The sequence below is a fragment of the Rhincodon typus genome, chromosome 13, assembly GCF_021869965.1.
Source record: "Rhincodon typus isolate 14 chromosome 13, sRhiTyp1.1, whole genome shotgun sequence".
NCBI lineage: Eukaryota > Metazoa > Chordata > Chondrichthyes > Orectolobiformes > Rhincodontidae > Rhincodon > Rhincodon typus.
This window is the reverse complement of record NC_063344.1, coordinates 32,250,902-32,269,115: the sequence shown is the minus strand read 5'-3', so window position 1 is coordinate 32,269,115 and position 18,214 is coordinate 32,250,902. Positions and strand designations below refer to the sequence as shown.

Genomic DNA, 18,214 nt, shown 5'->3' with positions numbered 1-18,214 from the left:
AATGGTATCAATGTGGATTTCACAAGTTTCAAAATCTCCCCTCCCCCTACCGCATCCCAAAACCAGTCCAGCTCATCCCTGCCTCCCTAACCTGTTCTTCCTCCCACCTCAAGCCGCACCTCCATCTCCTACCGACCAACCTCATCCTGCTCCCTTGACCTGTCCGTCCTCCCTGGACTGACCTATCCCCTTCCTAACTCCCTACCTACACTCACCTTTACTGGCTCCATCCCCGCCTCTTCGACCTGTTTGTTTCCTCTCCTCTATCCCTCTTCTATCCGCCTCCCACTCTCTCCCTATTTATTTCAAAACCCCCTTCCCCTCCCCCTTTTCTGATGAAGGGTCTAGGCCCGAAACGTCAGCCTCTCTGCTCCTATGATGCTGCTTGGCCTGCTGTGTTCATCCAGCCCTGCATCTTGTTGTCAAGCATCAGCTCAGGATTCAGAATCTGTCAAGGAGCACACTTTGGGCAGAGCAAAACTGATCAAAACATATGGGTACAGTAAGTGAATTCATCCCCGAAAGCTACCCAAATGCCTTTAAAAATTCAATAGGGCCAACCAGTCAGAGAAAAGCTGCCCTCATAAATAGAACTGTCATGGTCAGTGAGAACCTGCTCCTGCAAAGACAGACTGGCTCTCTGTAGCAGGTTCTGCTTTCAGTCTCATAGAGAACTGATCAGCAGGGAACTTGGGAGAGAAACAATTTGTGATTGGAAAAGAAGCAAGATGGTGAATGGCACCAGTCAGCAAGGCTGGACGTAGCAGGGTCAGCAAAGTCTAGAGACAGAGGTAGCTGGGTTGGGGAGAACAAGAAAAAAGCAGTGGATAACAAATGGGCTAATTTCTGCCAAACTATGTAGTTGGAGACAGTGGTAGTGTAGTAATGACACTGGGCCGGTAGTCCAGAGGCCCAAACTAATGGTTTGGGGACAAACGTTCAAATCCCATTTTGTGGCAAACAAGTTCAGTTAATTAAACTGGAAATTAAAGCTCGCCAAAGTACAGCTCTCATTGATTATTTATAAAACTACCTGGTTTGAGGAAGTGAATCCGCCATCCTTACCCTAGTATGGTCTACATGTTACTCCAGACTCACAGCAACATGGTTGATTTTTAACTGTGTTCTGTAATAGCCAGCAAGCTACTCAATTCAAGGTTAATTAGGGATGGCCTTGCCAGTGATGTTACTTCCCGTAAAAAGACATAAAGTGGAATTTTCTTAGATTTAGATGCAATCTCAAAAAATGGATTTTTCTTTATGGAAATATTGTGTTTGGGTAGTTCAGTTACATTTTATATATCAGTGGAATATCATCTGTTGTAAGCCTCCAAAGGCAAAATTAGTAAAACTGATTGTGAGTTATGGTGCAAATCACTGGTCTACAAGCTAAACAAATTAGAATCCAAGAAAATACAGAATCAATTTGATGGAGCTAAGAAACAGCAAGGGTAGCATACCAGCCTACAAATGGATCCTATCATAAAGCATGTGATAATTAGACATTTAGGAAAAATGATAGGATTGGGCACAGATAACATGGATTTATGAAAGTAAAACTATGTTTGACAAACTTGTTAAGAGTTTTTTTAAGGATGTGACTAGCAGAATGTATGAGACAGAATCAGTGGGTACAGTGTATTTGAGTTTTTAGCAAGCTTTTGGTAAGGTTCCGTACAGGTGGTTAGTAAGTAAAATTAAGAGTGCAAGGAATTGGGAGTACGTTCATGGATTCAGAATTAGTTAACAGACAAAAAACACAGTAAATGACTCATTCTCAGGTTAGCCAGCTGTCACTACTGTGGTACTGCAAGGATGTGTACTTGCCCAACAGCTATTCACAATGTTTATCAATGTTTTGGATGTGGCGGCCAAATGTAATCTTTCCAAGCTTGCTGATGACACAAAGTTAGGTGGGAATGTGAGTTGTGAGGAATATGCAAAGAGTCTTTACAGAGATTTAGACAAGCTGAGTAAGTGGGCAAGAACATGGTAGATGAAATATAATGTGGAAAAATATGAAATTGTCAACTTCGGCAGAAAAAAAAACAGAAACACAAGTATTTCTTAAATAGAGATTACAATGTTGATGGCCAAAGGCACCAGGGTGTCCTTGTTCAGAAGCGATCGAAAGCTAACATGCAGACACAGCAATCAATTAGCATAGTGATAATGTCACTAGTTTAGCGATCCAGAGTCCCATGTTCATCCTTTTAGGGAGATTATTCCAAATCCTGCCACTAGTAGATCTAGACAGAATCTAGAATTAAAAGATAGACTCAGTAATAGTGATCAGGAAACTACCATTAACTATCATAAAAACCTACATGGTTCATTAATGTCCATTAGGGAAGGAAATCTACCATCCCTACCTGGTCTGGTCTACATGCCTTTTCAGACTCTTAACTGCTTTCAGGAATAATAGACAAGCCAGTCAGTTCATGGGTAATTCCAAAAGGGCAACAAATCTGTCTTTGCCAGCAATACCCACATTCCATTAATAATTATTAAAAACATGATATGTTGGCCCTTAGGGCAAGAGAATTTGAATACAGGAGAAACTGAATAGAACCTTGGTGAGATTGCATCTGAAGTACTGTGTGCAGTTTTGCTACTCTTTAATTAAGAAATAATTTACTTGTTATAGAGAGAGTGGAGTAAAGATTCAACAGACTAATTTTTGGAAACAGCAGTTAGAACATCCTATGAGAAGAGACTGAGGAGATGGGGGCCTATATCCTCCAGAGATCAAATAGATCAGAGGTGATTTCATTGAAACATACAAAATTCTTATAGGTCTCAACAAGTTTGATGCAGCAAGGGTGTTTACCCTGACTGGGGTGTCTAGAATCAGGGGACAGAGTCTTAGAACAATCAGTAGGCCAATTAGGACTGAAATGACAAGGAATTTCTTCACCCAGAGGGTGTTGAATCTTTGGAATTCCCTTTCCCAGACAGTTATGCAGACTTCATTATTGAGTATATTCAGAGAGAGATTGTTAGGTTTCTAGATACTGAAAAGAAATGAAGGGATATGACAACATAGGGGGGAGAATGACATTGATGTAGAAATTCAGCTAAAATTTACTTGAATGTCAGAGCAGGCACAGCAGCCAAATGTCCTAGCCCTGCTCCTATTTCCAATATTCCTCAGTACCACCAAGGATACAAGGTTTTAAAAACATCAAGCTGTTGATTAAGTGGCATGAAGATGAGAATATCATTTGTTGATTTTTCAAACAGAAATTGTTCAATAGCATTGGTAGGCAAGTTTCACCACTTTGGCAAATAGTTTCATTTCTAGAGGCACCAAACTCTAAATTTCTCAGAGAACGTAAATTCTACAAAATAAGTCACTTGAATCTAAATGATTCATGTTTTACTTTTTTCTTCATAAGTTTTAAGATTTTTCATATTATTATAATGATTCCAAAAGAATATTTCTGTTATAACCAAAAATTTAATTCTATGTTGCAATCACTTTCTGATTAACTGAACTGTTAACTGGAAAAGGTCATTTTGATGATCAGATAGCTATTGAAAACATAATCAAATGTTCCACTGATCAAAAAGTCTGCCTTTTTCAGTACTTATATTAATAATTATATTAATTTTTATTTTAAATACAATTTTTTCTACTTAGGAGTGGTTCTCATTAAGACATGAATTCAACACACAAATCTGGTTTATACTGGGAAATGAATCAGAATAGTTAAGAGAGTTGAGGAGTGAACATAGGGGAATATCTGGGCAATAGCAATCACAGCATAGTAAGATAAATATTGACAAGAGCACAAGTGAGACAAAAATTACAGTAATAAATTGAGGAAAAATTATTTAAAGGAGATACAAATAGACATAGGAAAATAAGCTGAAGACATTTATTGACCAAGCAGTAGATAAACAGTGGGGGATAGTTAAAATGGTGAACAGAATCCAGGGTAAATATATCCAATTGAAAAGCAAGTATAAATTAGCTATACCAAACACAATGTTTGTAATATAAACATGCCTACAACAAAGGGAGTGTTGGACTCATTAGCTTAACATCAGTGATAAAAATGAAAAAATCCTTAATCAATTATTCACAGATATAACGAAACTATCTAGAGATTGAAAAGGTAATCAAGAGTAGTCAGTTGTCAGATTCGAAAGTGAAAGTCATATTTAACCACCCTCATTGAATTATTTGAAATAGCATTTTGATGAAAGGTAGTTACTCAGACTGGCAAGGGTGAGAAATGGTGAAGACTGATGATGCAGGATCTAATGCTGTTCACTACTTCAATAAACAATTTTGATACGTCAATCAAAGTATGGTTTCAAAGTTTGTAGATGTAAAGGATTATAGCAAAGGATTATAACAAAATACTGGAAGGCATCAATAAATTTGCAGAATAGTGTGCAACTGTCAAGTTAATAGCTTAATAGGAGACAGTACACTTTGTGAGAATAAGAGGCCACATATTTCATGGAAACTAAAATGGGGTACAGGAATGGAATGTTACAAATTCAGAGACCACTAAAAGTAGTGATGTAGGATGATAAATCCCTAAGTAAAGAATACAAAGCAGTGGGGTTCACTTCTACAGGAGAAATATTTAAAGATAAATAGGACATTGGCTCGACTACCAGGTTACGGTGAACAGTTCTGGTCTTCATACAATAAAAATGGTAAAGAAACATTGCAAGGGTGAAAACCAGATTTCTTGGGCGTTCATCATCAAATAGTTTCAACAAAGATGGAAACCATTGCATCCACACTGGCTCCTCGTAAGAGCAGCTTGGTTATTTTCACTCACCTTTTCTTCAGAATCCTGCAACTTTTTTTCTCCTCAGCTCCCCACCAAATCCCTGTTGAAACCCAAGATTTAATCCACACCCATTCTCAGGCAGATCCTAACCACATTCTGCAGAAAAAGGTTTTGCCTCATGTTCTCATCAGTCGTTTTCCTATTGAGCAATATGTCAGCGCCTCTGGTTCTGGACCCCTTCATTTAATTTTCTCTCAACATTCTCTAAGAGAACAACCCTAGCTTTGCCAATCTATCCAATGATTGAAAGCCTTCATCCTTGGGAACATGCCTTTCTCAACTTGTTCTGCCACCTTTAACTTTTTGATTCCAATATACCTGGGCCAAATGTTTTTATACCCAATGGAAACGGGCCCTTAAGTATTTTACTCTACTGTGCTCCTTGTCCTTTCCCACAGCTAATCTAAACTCTGAGCTAAATGATCACTAGTCTTTAAATATTACCCCATAACACTTGATCCATTTGACCCATCTTAATTACTCAGAACTAGATCTAGCAATGCATCCTTTCACATTGGGTTTAAAACATACTGACAAAGTTCTTCTTAACACCTCAAAAAGTCTTCCATCTCTCTGCCCTTTATACAATTAGTATATCAATTTATATCAGAATAATCAAAGTCCTTCCTTAATCCCACTCTATAGTTTGCCCCTTTCTGTAATCATAATACAAGATAGTCACTAATAAATCCACATCAGGAGAAACTTCTTTGCCCAGAGAACAAGTAGAATGCATAACTCACTATCACAGGAATAGCTGGGGTAAACATAATGGATGCACATGAGCATTAACTACTTCAGTGTTTGAAAGAGAGAATAGAAGAATGTGTTAATACCATTAGAAGAGGTGGTGTGGGAGATGGCTTATGTCGATCTGATAGGCCGTAAATACTTTGTGGAGATGAAGAAAATTTAGTTTCAATCATTTCTGAATACAATTTAGCACATGGTATTCTCAACACTTTTTAGCAGAAAACCCTTAACACTGCACTCCTCTCATGTGCATGTATACTGGAAATAGTTAATAATTCAAAATTTTAACAACTTATTTTTATCCAGGCTGTATAAGCTATATGTTTGTAAGTTCCATTTACTGACCTGTGTCATTCAGAGTAAAGGAGTGCACACTTAAGTGTTCAGTGACTGAATTTATCCATCAGCTCTGATAAACTCATTCGTAGGGTATGTTTAAGAGATTAACCTATTTGTACTTTTGTTACAATGCACTCCTAATTATTAAACCGGTTTTAGACAACTATTAACTATTTCTCTAAACTGATCATCACTGGTTTGACTTCACATTCCTTACCTTCTGAACCAAGTAGACGCTGGTTGCCCTCTTACTGGCCATCGTATCAAGAGCAGTCCCTTCGTGAACAAAGTAACTCACATCTGCAATATGCACTCCAACTTCAAAGTTTCCTTTAAATAAATTATTATAAATATCATCAATAAATACACATTCTATATACATAGAATTGCTGAACCAGATGTATTTTTGTGACAACTGACAAAAGTTACATGATCGCCATTAGACTGGTTTTAACTTCCAGATTTTATTGAATTCAAACTTCACAATCAGCCATGGTGGGATTCAAACCCACATCCCCAGAACATTAGGCTGGTCCCCTGGATTTCTAGTCCAGTAATATTACTACTACACTACTGTCTCCCCATGATATCACAAAATGTAACAAAGACATGCTTAAGTGTTTCAAGCAAAGATGTGACACATTGTGGAGTTAGAAGAAGGTGGTTTTGGTAAATGGAGATAATACAAAGTTAGAATTTTACTTCAGATTCAAACAGGCACAAATGTGTGAACCAGTCTGATCAGCCTCAGCCTACGGGCTAGGAGAGGAGTGGAATCTATGGCTAAAAACATAATCAAACAACTAACACTGAAACAAAGGAGATAGACATTAGGAATGATTAAAAGGTTTCTCAAAGATGACAGTTTTAAAGAAAGGAGGAGAGATGAGATGAGAAGAGAAACAGAGCTTCAGTACATCCAATCATCTGTAAACAGAAATAGACAATTGTTATAGGGCAGAACAGCCCTTTAGGCAAATTGCGCGTGCACCAGGTCTCTATTTTCAATTACATTGTGGATTTCATACTATTCCTGGTTGATGATACCCTTGTTGTGATCCCAGCTGATGTTTTTACAGATAGGTCAGATCCCAGACTTAAATTTGGCTTGTTTTAAACTCAGGTGCATAGTAACTCCAAAACTTGTTTTAACAAAATGGTATCTCACTAAAATAGCGTGCAATGCTGCAGATCTTGCTTTAACAATAGAACTGAAATTTATTAGCAGAAGGAATGAAGTTAAAATAAAATAAATCAAATCCTCTACTTATAATACAAATTCAAGGATTTTATACACATTAAAAGGAGAATCCAATAACCCCAAAAGATTCATTTTTAAATTGATAAAAAAGACAGTTTTTGTATACTGCCTTGAAACACACCCCTAGTACAGCACCCAAAAACACTACTCATAAAATACATCAGAATCCCCGTATCTAACATATTGGTAAATTCAGTCACATGTAACTTCAACTTACAGACTGAAAATGCACATAGAAGCTATGTGGAGTTACTACACACCCGAGTTTAAATGTACTCAGCATTAAGTAACCTCTTCGAGTTTTATCCCAATGCTTCTGGTCTGGGATTGACACCGATTCTTCACTCCGAGGTAACCGAATTTGTTATATCATTCCTTTCTCTGGACTGCAAGTCTATACAGCTATCCTCACCCAAGGACTTCACAAGACTGTTCCAAAACACAAAGTAAAACAAAATTAAAACCCTCTCCAAGCTATAGGTGTTCCCTTTAAACTTAAAAATAACAAATCCAGAAATCTCTAACAAACCGGCAGGCCCCATCATTTATCTTGGTGCAAATCAATCCAAGATAAACAAAATCCATTAGTGGTGCACATAAACCTATTCACACTAAAGCCAGACTTTAGCAAGATATCAAGAAATGGTTGGAGACACTGGATACTGCAAAGACCATAGGCTTGACAGCATTCCGGCAAGAGTCTGAAGACTTGTGTTGCAGAACTTGCCACACACCTAGCCAAGCATTACAGCTACACCACTGGTATCTACATAACAGTGTGGAAAATTGCCATGTATGTACAGTACGCAAAAAGCAGGACAAATCCAACACAACCAATTATTGTCCCATCAGTCTACTCTTGATCACCAAAACACTGATGGGTAATATCATCAACACTACTACCAAGCAGCACCTGCTCAGAAATAACCTGCTCTGTGATGCACAGTTTGGATTATACAGGGCCATTCAGCTCCTAACCTCAATATAGCCTTGGTTCAAATGTGGACAAAAGAGCTGAATTCCTGAAGTGAGGTGAGGTGAGAGTGACAAATCTGGACATCAAGGGTGCTTTGACTGAGTGTGCCATCAAGGGGCCCTAGCAAATCTGAAATCAATGGAAACCACTAGGAAAAGTTTCTGATGGTTGGAATCATACCTAACACATAAGAAAATGGTTGTGGTTTTTGGAGGTTAGTCATGTTAGTTCCCTGCAAGAATCCCTTAGAATAGTGTCCTAGGCCCAACCATCTTGAGCTGCTTCACCATCCCTCCATCATAAGGTCAGAAGTGGGGATGTTTACTGATGATTGCACCATTCGTGACTCCTCAGATACAGTCCATGTCCAAATGTAATAAACTTGGACAATATCCAGATTTGGGCTGAAATGTGGAAAGTAACATTCCTACTGCACAAATGCCAGGCAATGGCCATCTCCAATAACAGATACAGTCCACGTCCAAATGTAACCGAACCTGGACAACATCCAGATTTGGGCTGAAACATGGCAAGTAACATTCCTACTGCACAAATGTCAGGCAATGACCATCTCCAATAACAGATCATCTAACTACCACCCTTGACATTCAATGCCGTTATCATCACTGAATTCACCACTATCAACATACCGGGAGGAACTACTGGCCAGAAATTCAACTTGACTCACCATATAAATAAAATAGCTGCAGAAGTAGGAATATTGCAGCAAGTAACTCACCTCCCGACTCCCCAGTGCCTTTCCACCATCTACGAGGCACAAGTCAGGAGGGTGATGGGTACTCCCCTCTTGCCTGGATGAGTGCAGCTCCAACGACACTCAAGAAGCTGGACACTATCCACGACAGCCCGTGGCAGCACATCACAAACATCGACTCTCAGTAGCGGCAGTACCTACTCTCTCAACAACACACAGAAATCTGCCATTTTTTTTCAGACAGCACCTTCCAAACCCACGACAACTTCCATCTAGAAGGACAAGGGCAGCAGATACATGGGAACACCACCATCTGCAACTTTCCCTCCAAGCCCTTCACCATCCTGACTTGGAAATATATCGTCATTTCTTCACTGACACTGGGTTAAAATCCTAATGGCATTATGGGTCTACCTACAGCACATCAAGAAAGCAGCTCACTACCACTTTCTCAAGAGCAACTAGGGATGACAATAAGTGCTGGCCAGCTAGCAATGCCCATAACCCATGAATTAAAAAAAAGGCTTCTGTAATTCCATCACCTCTCACATCCTAATAACAATATTCCAACTCTTTGTCCTCCCAGCAACTGACAGTGTCAATTTCAATTCAATCTATTCTTGTTTTACAGTAATGCTGTCCAGCTGCATCCTGTTTGTCCAAAATCTGTTGATAAAGCTCATCACACTATTCCTGTAAAAAAACATCGAACCGACACTGAAGGATGGACAATAAATGCTGGCTTAGCCAATGACACCAACGTGCTGCTCTGCCCACAGATGTTCCCACTCAACCCCAAACAGGCAGAAAAATAAACCTAGATATATAAAAATTTCGTTGCATAATACTGAAAGAAAAAAATCATACTGCCTTTACTTCTAGAGATCCATGTGATGTATTTTTAGGATGCATTGCTTTGAAGAGATGCAAGTATAGCACATAAATGACATTTAAAATTCTTGATTATTCCTAATATGAGGCAAACACTTTGAAGACATAGGTAATCTGCTGCCTGTTATTTACCATTAATTTTGCTTTGGACTCCTGGCACATTAAATCCAAATGAAGAGAAATACAAACCAGAATATCAGGATGAGAAATTTCTTTCTAAATTACATCAAAACTTGGATGCAACTTGCACAACACTGCCAAGTTTAACAAGCCCCACATGTTGCTTTCCACTCATTTTATAGAACCAATATAAATGCTCTGGAAACAATTCAAAAACTGAATTTTGTAATGTCAAGTTGGAAGAAAAGGTTTTATTTTGCCATTTTGGATAAAAGCTCTGTTAGTTGAATTGCAATTTAAAATAAAGGTTTTGATTTGCTTATGATTTTCAAACTAGCAGGCATCTCAAAGCACTTTACAGTTAAAGAAGTACTTTTTGAAGTGTACTCACAGCTGTAACATAGGAAATGCAGCAGCCAATTTGTGCCCTGTAAACACCCACAAATTCAGCAATGTGATAATGATCTGATAATCTGTTTCTTATGGGTTGCTTTAGGGAGAAATGTTGGATAGGGCAACTAAGATTATTCTCCTATTCTTCTCTGAATTAGTGCTGAGAGATTGTTTACATTCGGCGAAGCAGACAAATGGGGCATTGGTTTAACATTAAGACCAAAAGATGACAAGTCCAACGGTGCAGTACTTCCTCAATACTGCATAGAAATATCAGCAATGATTTAGTGCTGAATACACAATCTGAAAACTGTTCATTCAATCTAAAAATGCAGAACAATAGGTGTTCATTTTAATTCAACAAAGGTACAGCATTCATTTCATTGCGCAACACATTGTCAATGAACAAACATTAAGCGTGTAGGCTTGAGCTGTAACTGTAACAGCAAAGTTTTTTTAAAAATATCATCATAATGGTCTCAACTACCAATACTACTACAAAATACAAAGCTCTAGTCAACCGGGCAAATAATCCCAGTCACAGGACACAATTTGCTCATTAAAAAAATAATTTCAGCCAGAACTTCTGTTACTGCCTCCATGATTTCTTTCTAAAGCACAATCACACACCACTAGAGTTCTATATTTACGCAGGCATATATCAGTTATAACAAACGAAAGAACTGCAGATGCTGTAAATCAGGAATAAAAACAAAGTTGCTGGAAAAGCTCAGCAGGTCTGGCAGCATCTGTGAAGGAAAAAACAGAGTTAACGTTTCAGGTCCAGAGACCCTTCCCTAGAACTTCAGTTCTGAGGGAGGGTCACCGGACCCGAAACATCAACTCTGCTTTTTTCTTCAGAGATGCTGCCAGACCTGCTGAGCTTTTCCAGCAACTTTGTTTTTGTAAAAAAATCATTTATACATCTATTGGATGCTCTTTAATAATTCAGCTACTAACATGTAGGTCCCTTCATTATCTCATATGTTTTGAGATTTCAATATGGTATATCCTTTTGTCCAATCCACAAGAATAATACTAACTCTTCAGGATTTACTCATCACTCAAGCCATCTGTAAAAACATACGAAAGCTTGAACATATCAAATCTTATCAGTTCATGTATTTCATAAGCACTTGAGGATTGTAATCTATCAAGGCCCTTGGTCTTTGGCTTCTTCCACCAAGTTCTGAAGTTACAAGATTGCACGTCAGTTCGGACTAATGGATTGCGAATCCTGTGGGATGTGTGAAGTCACGGATGCATCATATGTATTCCAGAAGAATACATCTGCAGGAAGTATCACAGGCTTAACAAGCTTAAACTCTGGGTTTAGAACTTGAGTCACTGTCGTGCGTCCACAAAACAGAGGACTACATGGATAGCATGTCTAGGGAGGTGGTCACACCACAACTTTGAAGCATACAGACAGAGGAGGAATTGGTCACTGCCAGGCAGTCTACAAAAACTAGGCAGCTTTTGCAGGAGTTCCCGAAATCTATCTTGTTTGCTAATGAGTATTCCATTTTGGAAATGAGTAAGGGCAATTGTTCCTTAGGAGAGTGCAAGCAGAGCTAATTTAGTGGCATAATGGATGGCTTAACTGAATTGAGGGTGGAGGGGAAGAGAAGATGAATGAAACAGCAATAGGAATATGGGATTTCACAGCCAAGAGATCAGACAGGCATTTCTGCAGCCATTGATGTGACTCCAGGACAGTAGTTGCCTCCCTCATGCCATGTTAAAGGATACAATGGAGTGACTACAGGCATTCCTCTGACAGAGGGTGATCAGCCAGAGGTTGTGGTCCATGTTGGTATAAATAACAGGGATGAGTGTAGACAATGTTCAGAAAGCAGACTTCAGGGAGTTAGTTAAGAGTCCCATATGCCAGTGAGCACAGAATAGGAGAACTGAACAACTGAAAAGCTGGTGTAGAAGAGTGGGCATCAGATTTCTGGGGTATTGGGACTGGTTCTGGGAAAGGTGGTACCTGTACAAACCAAATGCCAAATGCAGGTAGACAGATGGAAGCTCATTATCATTAATGGAAATGTGGCCTAAAGAGAGTCAAGCATGTCAGCTCTATATCAATGAGTTTTCAGGTATGATAGAAGTGATGATAAAAAGGTAAGGTACAGCTTTATTGGCCAAACAATTAAAGAGTTAAAAAGAATTAAAAAGCTGTAAAGGGCTTTGATATACCAAGATGAAGAATCAAATGAAGCAATGTGTGTTGAGGTCATGACAAAAAAACGGATAGCCAAATTGCTAGGTGTGTATTGCAAATACCTGAATAGTGGGAAAGGGTTAGAGGAGCAAATATGTAGGAAAATTTCTGAGTACAGTGACAATAGAGTAATAATAGTTAACTATAATTATATAAGTATAGTTATTATTATAATAATAAATGGAAGGACCACTCATCTTAAATATGGATAAGTCACCAGTGCCAGATGAATTGTACCCTTCGTTGTTAAAGGAAGCCAGGGAGAAAATAGTGCATCCTATTGAAAGGACAGGCAGATAGGAAGAAGGAGTGGTATTGCCTTATTAGTAAGAAATGAAATTAAATTGATAGCAAAAAGTGAATCAGAAATGGACATATAGAATCTGTGTGGGTACAGATGAGTAACTGCAAAGGAGAAAAGACACTTACGGGAGTGATGTATAGACCTCAGTAATCAGGAGATAGAAAAGGCATGTAAGAAAGGCACTATTACGATAGTCCTCAGGGACTTCAAAATGCAGACAGACGAGGATAACCAGGTTTGTAGCGGATCTCAAGATAAGGAATATGTGGAACGTCTGCAAAATGGCTTTTTGGAGCAGCTTGTGGAGTGGAAAGTTAAGTCGGAGATGGTATGATAGTTTGCAAGGACAAAGGGTTCTGTCTTGAAGAGAGATGTAATGACGACGTTTTGAACGATACAAGTATTTGAGGTGTACCTAAGAGAGCTGTTTGCAATATACCAAACATATAAGCCAGGAAGAGAAGGTAAGTGGCTAGCAGTTTAGTGGAAATAAGCAGAAGGGAGCAGGGCATAGATTCATGGGCAAATATCCTTCTCCACACCCAGCCTGCCCAAAGCATCTTCTGCGGACAGAAGTCCAAAATTTTACGTGTTGCTCCTTTAAACTCGTTTAGTTTTTCCAATTTTTTTTTTTGTTTTGCTTGATATTACTTTTTGATACTTTTAACGCAGTTAAAGCATCAATTTCCCTCCTCATACCTTCCTTATATGACGTAATTCATTTTAAAATATCAATTTACATAAATATATAAAATTATATAAAGTTCAACTCAAATTAAGTTCTGTTGACATCCAAGTTATTTATAAGGTGGTTATTTTAATGTTCCTCTATTTTATCAGATTATTCGTCATTTAGATAACTTTATTACATTTGAATAATTTCTTTTTTAAAAATGATTATATATTAAAGAATTTTATCTAAAACTAAGACTAAATAAATAATCTTGAATTTTCATTTCTTACTTTAACCAAATTACTTATTTCATTTAATGTTAGTATTTAGTAATGAATTCATGATTATGAGATATATACGTCATAGGATAGAGAATTGTATATGACTATCACCATAATACTCTTAAATAGGTTACAGTGCAAAAGACAATAACATCAGTAACTCCACAGGGAAATCAGCTACACATTAATGACGGATTCTATCCTCTGACTCATTGTTGGCAATGTCACAGAAAGTGAATGAGCTTAATTGTTGCAATGCTTCACAATTTCAGCAGGAGTACCACTCAGCTTCATGCCATGGAAATGAAAATTTTCTCCCCCAAAATATTGTTTTTTCCCTGTGTCTACATTAGTCATAAATCACTGAACTATATTAATTTATAATATACCAGCCAGGAAATACATAGTGCAGTCAAGGAAAGGTCAGCTATGATGCCTTTGATAGGTACACACCCAAATAGTCATAACCTAGTCTGGTCTTTTTACAGATGGTGTCTAGCATGCTGTGTATTTCTTGCACTGTGTGTTTTTGTTTCAGAATAACAGCAGTTGCACTGTATCCCTCTTACCTTGTTGGCAATTTAAGCATCCTCCAATGAGGATTCTTTCAAGCCAACAACTACATTTTTAAAGATGAAAGGAGTTTCTGCAACAGTATGAATAGTCTTTCATACTTGTAATGTGTATTAAAAATATCCATAGATGTTCAAAATCATTATATATACACTACACAATTACGTATTATAAAATAGAATATTCTGGAGATGACAGAGAAATAGTAATTTTATCTCTATCAGAATGAAAGGCACATTTGGCATTTCTTTCACCTGCAGACTGTAAGCCTAGATTTTAGAAAGCAATGAGGACAAAACCATCAGTATTCACTCTCATTACTACACTGAAACTGACAGCAACTGCTGGAGTCCACACACATGCAAGATAACGTAGAGTTTCAGAAATTGCTATCAGTGCCGGTTCTTGAATCTCTCCAGAAGTAATCAAGTAATTTTATAATTCTGGAATGGTAAGTTTCTCCATAATGAATAAAAAAAAGTAAATATATTTATTTCAAAATATTTTGAAAAGGTTGGTTTACTTCAGCTTCTCTTAGAATTCAATCATAACGATTTAATTTACTACCTAAAATTCAACATTAACAGTAAAGAATTAAGTGATTTAACAGCCTGGTTTGCTGTGCATGGATACTTTGGTGTGATTAGCTGTTTATTGAAATCACTGGGTGCTGCATGCCAATCCACACCCTTGATCTGGCAACAGATTTAAACTGCTGTCATGAAAGGGGCAAACCATCCCACAGAAATTGTTAGATCATTGAGTACAGTTTTCTTCAAATTTAGTGGTGAGTACTATCACTTCACTCTTGACTACAAAATCAAGGCCACATTGCTTTCTGAGTCATGGTAAAAGAAACACGATTTAGAAGTCATGTAGTTTGACCATTCTTAATTTTTTTTTAATATTTCTTTTCAAATATTGTAGAAAGAAACACTAAATTTTCAGTCATGAATTTCAAAAGAAAAATGTGTTTCAAAAACATACCATCTGGAAGTTTGCGACAAGACAGCGCATCATCCAAATCTCTAGCAGTGGCTGGATCAATTGTGAATATGCACTCCTTCCTATTGAAAAATAAATGGCAAATTTATTTCATCTTGTAACCTCTCATAACTAATCAAAAATAAACAAAGTTTCTAGAAAACAATACCGGAAACTGTTAGATGTGTAAGAAAGCATAGTCTGTATATCCTTCAAAAATATTGACACGGAAACTTCGTTTTGTCAATCACGACGTTTCTTGAGTTTCAATGGAAATTTCTGGTAGGGACCTTGCTGTGACCACAAAGGATACAACTCTTCAAAGCACAAGCAATACTCCTTGTTAGAACATAAACACTTCAAAGATATATTTCATTTATTGCACCTTGATATCTGCAATACTGGAGTTTTAGATTGTCAGATAAAATATAAATGGGAATCTTCTACATTGGGGTGGGAGGGTCGTAAATTAGATCGATTTTAGCTGGATTAATTAGACAAGTAAAAGGAAGAAAAGATAACTCCCCAAAGATAATTACTTCATACTTCACTCAAGATTGCATAGTACTCTTCTGAATATTATTTTGCACCATGCTGACTTTTTTTCACATTTAAATATTTAATCTTGATAAATGGAGGATTTGCTAGTTAAATTTTAGCCTCTTGGACAGTCAGCAGTAGAGACAGTCAATGATAACGATTCATCTTTTAAAATTATATCAAGCAGATTTAATTAAGAGACATTTCTATGGTTTTTTTAAAAAAAGTTCTTCCCCACATCTCCTCCTGCATCACTTGCCTGAATTCTTTAATTAGCGTCCGAGTTGTTGTGTCATCAGATAGAGGCAATAGCTTTTCTTTGTCAACTTTATCTAAAATTGCACAATCTCATACATCCATATCAAATTTCCCTCAATCTCCTTTCCTCCAAGGTAAATAACTACATTTTCTTCAACTTATCTTTGTAGCTGAAATTCCTCAATTCTGGAACCATTCTGGCAAGTCTCCTTTGCACCCTTTCAAGGATCTTTCCTATTGAGTGGGGACCAGAAATGGATTAAATACTCTAGGTGTGACTGAACCAAAGTTTTATACTGGTTCAGCAAAACTTTCCTGCTTTGCTTCTGCAGAGAGGTGCCCATCCCCCCCAGACCAGTGAATTTTGAAGGAAGAGTGGAAAAAAATAGCTACTGCATCTGTTCTCTTCTTTCTCACAGTTTTCAACAGCCAAGATGCAACAATCAGAAGCGAGTGATTCACGGACTAAGTTCCTCCATTTCACAACTTATTCTTTTATTATGGCTGGTGCCATCAAATACTCCTCATCTTCCACTGAAAATACCAGTATCCTCACTTTCGTTATCCTTCGTAAATATTAATGCAAAAAATTAAATATCTCCCCTCAAACTTTCACCCACCCTAGTCCCTGGAATCCCCTCCCCAAACTAATGCAACAGGCTGCTTAAAATCTCTTTGAGCAACCTTTTGATTACCTGCACTAATGTCTCCTTCATTGCCCTTTGAATTTTTGTCTGATTACCCTCTGGTAAAGCATCTTGCATAGTTTTTAAAGACACTATATAAATGCAATTTGCTATACCTTCTGCCTCCAGAATTGAAATTCCCCTTTATTCATCACTGATTTGAGCTTACCTCCTCTAAACATTTACTTTTTAATATCCCTACTACTTGTTTTACTAATATTTGTCATTATCACCCTTACTAAACCTAATCATGGTATCTACCTCCATTATACTCTTTCAACAAACATTTTCTGTACTCCTTATGATTGGAAATTATAATCTTATCATATGTATTAACATTTCATTCGAATTTTATTCGATTTATGAATCTCTATAATGATTTCCAACCCCTATTTATCTCAGAAATATACTTAATATTGCATTACATGCATCACATATTATAAGAGTTTCCACTGTTTATCAATGAACCTGTTTACAACTTTTTTGCTTTATTAATTAAGGTCTAGTAACTGCACTTTCCACTTTGTTGGTCTAGTGGTCTTACCTACAACTATTCCTTTTCCTTTAGTCTTACATAGAACACAGTTATTTTGCAATAACTATTTTCTTACTGTTCTTCTGCTGTCACATCAGCAATGTTCCACAATTCATTTCTCAGAATTAAATTGAGAACTCTTCTTTGTTAGACGAGAAACTCAGCAATTCAGAAAGCAATCTGAGATGCATTCTAAAAAGGAATTTCCACGTTTACCTTTATTGATCTATTTCAAAATTCACATAATGGTATCATCCTATTGTGAATTCTCAAACTGTATGCAAATTTAAATCTATAACCTCAGTAACACTGTTTAACTATGCATTAGAAGCGAGCAAACAATGACATTTTTGTGTATTTTCCTTCATTCTGTTCATGTGGATTCTGCTTTAATACAACCCTAGGACATTTTGAAATTCTAATGCTGTTAGTTTTTATCACTAACACTGACAAACCATTTCCCTATTCCCACCTTCAATGAATCATTCTTTGATGTGTTAATTCAGGAGTTAGAATCTGCTACCATGATGATAGTAGAAAATCTCAGCCTTGGCTTAATGGAAGCACTATCGCCTCTTGGCCAGAATGTCGAGGTCAAGCTCAATTCCAGAAGCTTCAAAACACATGATCTATGCTGGCATTTTAATGCAATACTGTGAAAACTCTGTACTGTTGAGATGGTGTCTTCTGAATGAGACATGACACTGAAGCATCTGCTCTTCCAGATAGTTAATTGTGTGGAACAAAAACAAAATTGCTGGACAAGCTCAGCAGGTCTGGCAGCATCTGTGGAGGAGAAAACAGAGTTAACGTTTCGGGTCCGGTGACCCTTCCTCAGAACTCAGGAAGGGTCATCGGACCCAAAACATTAACTCTGTTTTCTCCTCC

At 37.4% G+C, this 18,214-nt stretch overlaps 1 protein-coding gene across 1 annotated transcript in view; it reads right to left on the bottom strand.

The window, feature by feature from the left end:
- LOC109921378 (DIS3-like exonuclease 2) overlaps nucleotides 1-18,214 on the bottom strand; it is a 229,517-nt gene that overhangs the window by 82,132 nt on the left and 129,171 nt on the right. The window contains exons 9-10 of the mRNA XM_048604586.1: nucleotides 15,311-15,392; nucleotides 6,124-6,236 (exon numbers count right to left, since the gene is read on the bottom strand). Coding sequence (XP_048460543.1) covers nucleotides 6,124-6,236; nucleotides 15,311-15,392 — 195 coding nt within the window. The remainder of the gene's footprint in view (nucleotides 1-6,123; nucleotides 6,237-15,310; nucleotides 15,393-18,214) is intronic.